The sequence below is a fragment of the Papaver somniferum genome, chromosome 2 (assembly GCF_003573695.1).
Source record: "Papaver somniferum cultivar HN1 chromosome 2, ASM357369v1, whole genome shotgun sequence".
Classification (NCBI taxonomy): domain Eukaryota; kingdom Viridiplantae; phylum Streptophyta; class Magnoliopsida; order Ranunculales; family Papaveraceae; genus Papaver; species Papaver somniferum.
In genome coordinates, this window is record NC_039359.1 from 74,777,313 (window position 1) to 74,781,226 (window position 3,914).

A 3,914-nucleotide genomic window follows, 5' to 3' on the forward strand; every position below is an offset into this window, starting at 1 on the left:
AATGCTAAAAATAATTATTATTTGGCCTTCATGAAAAAATTACTGGAATTTGCAAATAATGGGGTTTGAATGTCCACAGACAACATTGAACTTGGGAGCCAAAATTGGTCACTAAAGCACAAAACAGTCCATAGATTTTTTAAGCATTATAAAAAAAACACAAACAACTTAACATCCCATGTATTTGACTTGGACATTTGAACAACTTCTCCTGGATTTTATGTAAGATAATAGATGAACATCAAGAAAAAAGAAAAACATATACAAAGGTACAAAGATTTTTTTTTCAAATTGAGAAATGGAAATATATTACATTAATTGATGATTACAAGTAAAAGAGTTCCAAAGCTTTTACATTAAGAGATAATAATAATAAGATCAGTAGAGATATTAGGAATGTAATTAACAAAAAACCATTAAAAACCAAAATAAGAACACATTGATTGAAATTAGGCTTGCAAAACCTAAAAGCAAGCTGTACAATTTTGCTTCTTCATAAGATGATCATCGTCATGATGCTGCTGCTGCAGATGAACTTCAAAATCCAAAAGAAATCCGAAATAGGAACCCCTTTACTAAACCCCTTCCATAATGCTGAATTGAAACTATTCACAGAAAACACTTAATACCCCCGCTGTTAATGATAATTCCCCCCATTTTCTTCAAAATTCATCTTTCTTCTTCTTCTCCTTGTCATGCTGCAAATCTCCTTTGCATGCTATTCACAATAACAAAAAATTAGGGTCTACAGATTAAAACCCACAAAAAATCATTTGAACCATAAAGAAGAAAGAACCCCATTTCAACATGTTTTCAGTTTCTTCATTTGACAAGCTCGGAAACCCACTGAACATCAGGACCAGAAGAGCCAGGAACTGAGTCAACTCGTTCACGTCCAAAGGAATTCTCCTTGCTAAGCTTTTCATATATCTTTGAACGTAAATTCCTCCCAGATTCAACTCTTTCCATTGCTGGTTCTTCTTCCAGAGAACCACACTGATCCCAAAAATCAAGGTATCCTCCAACCCCACCAGACCTAGTTGGAGTCCGAGTTGGAGTTGTTGGCAAACTGCTAAAACCAGGACGAAGGCTAGAACTAGCCCTAGGTGAACAAAAACTAGAACTACCAAGAACCCATGAAGAAGGTGCTGATTTCACTTTGTTAAGCTGTAAATTACGAAGATTCAAGACCATTTCGTTAACCGAGTTGGACCCAATAATAGACCGACCCATACCAGTACTAGGAGACATAGGTGGTGACCCAGAATTAGGAGACATCGGTGGTGACAGATTCAAAGTAGAAGTGGGTGAAGCACCAACATAGTAAGAATCCAAAGCGACACGAAGTGGAGAACCATCGTAACTCGGTGGTGAAGACTCATTTCTAGGACTGAGTTGAGACTGACTCGGAAGAATCCTCAGCTGTTCAGGTGTATGAGCAAAGAAACAAACACGACGACGACAACTGGTACCATCTTTACAAGGCTGCGTACGATAACGAGCTGGGTGCAACCAACACTCAAACACGCCGTGTGCGTATTCACAAGTATCACCTCTTTTGCAATTCCCTTTACGGAAATCAGGACAAGCGGTACCGGAATAATGAAACTTCCGGGGATCTCTTCTTCTTGCTTTCTCACCTGGATGTGCGTATGGACATTCAGTCCAATCATGTGATCTTCCTCTTGAACATCTCCTCACTTTAAACTCGTACATACGAAACTCATCACAGGAGTAAGCATCAACAACTGATGATAAGTCTGAATCATCTGAATCAAGATCGTTTGATGGTAAATAACGTGATAAAGCTGAAACTGCTTCACTCATGCATAACGGCGAGTAATCTCCTCCTCCATTGTTGATGTTGTTGTTGTTACAACCAGAACCAACTCCAGTGACTGGAAGTTGATACATCATATTGTTGTTGTTACCAGAAACTGAATCTTGATCATACAGTGACCATGGTGGTACATGAACCATCATTTTTCTTGAAGTGCTAGTTTTTCTTGTTTTTTCTGGGTTTCTCTGTGTGAAATTTAGGGTTTTGATTTACAGACAGACACATCAAACTGAAACTATGAAGTTGTGATGAATATAAAGGGAGAAGAGGTGAAGTTAAATTAACTAACCATGGTTAAGTTAAAACAGTACGTTCTGCTACATCCTAGACTCCTCTAGTTCTGTGCTGCGGTTTGTTTTTCTTTAAGAGGCGGTGAAGGTGAGAATTTGAAAATCTCATGAGATATTGAGTTTTGGCGGGAAATTTGAGGGGACAGGTGGATGGTAAAGATATTTGTGGCAGACATGTGGAGGTAGGTCTGCATAACACTGGATCTCTGTGATTATGACACGTAGAGGGATGGTGAGATGAGGTAACACGTGGAGGGGAAGGAGATGAAGAATAATTTACCCAACACCTGGCGGTTCAGAACATGGGGGTGAGGGGGTACAGCGAAAACGACGGTGCACGTCATTGCTACTAACTTTAGTGTAAAATGACGGTTTTAAGTGTGATTGGTGATTTTGAATTTTTGGTTTAGTTGAAAAGTAACGGTTTAGTTTGTAAATGTAGCGGCTTAGTTTCTGAATTCTGATTTGCGTTTTCTTTGGGGAATTGGATCGTTGTGAACTTTGGATGTTTTGGAAAGGTACAAAACTATTAAATGCTCGGGTCATGTATCTTTGGATTATGAGCCCTTAAATGCAATACTGTTTGTAGTGATTTAAGCAATTAAGCTAAATCTAATTATCCACGTATAATGAGTTTATTTTTTTTTTTATTTTTTGAAGCACGCATTGATTAATATAAAATTAAGATCCAATTTCTGATGGAAGATAATTTGACTAATAAAATCTGGGATTGTCTAGTCTCAAATTTTTATTGATAAATTTCATATTTGACTTCCATCCGTCGCATGATTGATCAGGCCATCTGTTACCTAATTTCCTTCTCTGTACTTGTGTTGGATATGAGCTTGCTGTCGTAGTCTGTTCTTTATTTCATCGATCATCCCTGAAATGTCCTAAGGGGAGCAGTGAGAGAGGTGACGCAATGAAGGAAGTTCTCTGAATCCGTTTCGAATAGAACTTTTGACCATTACCTATCCCTTGTTGTTCTGGATACCAAAAGCAGAGCCCATATTTCCGACGTCAAGATAATCACAATTCCTAAAGGTTGTGCTATAGCTATCACAGTATGTGCCTGGAAATCCCTGCAACTGATACCTGCACGTGCGAAACCCAGAGGATCCCTGGCCGGCACGTCTGTGTTTTTTTTTTGGTTTTGAAGCATGGAATTTATTACCCGTCTTTGTTAATCGTTATCCTGATATGATTTTATTTCAATGAGATATTGGTGCTCGAATTTTTGTAACAAAATTTGTCATTTTCTTTCATAAAAAATAAAAACTCCTAAAATTATGTCTTTTCTCTTTTAAGGAAGAAGCGATGTCCCGTAATTTTATCCATGTGAAATTTTAATTATATTATGTTTAATTACTGGGGCTTAACCCGTGTCGTAATGGCACGAGCATAATTTTTATTTACTTATGCATTTTCTTACATATGAATATTAACTATAATATGTATTAGTATCAAGTTTACCCTTCTTATCGTTGCAAAAGTAAAGGAAAATCCGATAGATATTTTTATTCTTAACTTTACAAATCCTTTCTAGCATTTTCCGCCTTGACATCCTCCCATACCATGTCTATCCTTTTTCGAGTTGTATCCTCAAGCCAGCAATAAAATTATATCGAAATTAATTATTACATATTTTGTCCCAAAGAAAAATATTATTTGATATGTTTTTTAGTTTGAAAAGATATATTATCGATCTTTTGAAACGGTATTACCTTCCTGCATCTTCCTTATTTTAGTGAACGATGTTAGGATCTTCATGGACAATAGGAACC

General features: G+C 37.0%; 1 protein-coding gene across 1 annotated transcript; it reads right to left on the reverse strand.

Moving 5' to 3' along the window:
- Positions 1 to 267: 267 nt before the first annotated feature.
- LOC113348062 (zinc finger CCCH domain-containing protein 20-like) lies at positions 268 to 2,078 on the reverse strand. The gene has a single exon (XM_026591764.1). It carries the CDS (start codon positions 1,981 to 1,983, stop codon positions 823 to 825), a length of 1,161 nt encoding a protein of 386 aa, XP_026447549.1. The 5' UTR covers positions 1,984 to 2,078; the 3' UTR covers positions 268 to 822.
- Positions 2,079 to 3,914: the final 1,836 nt, after the last annotated feature.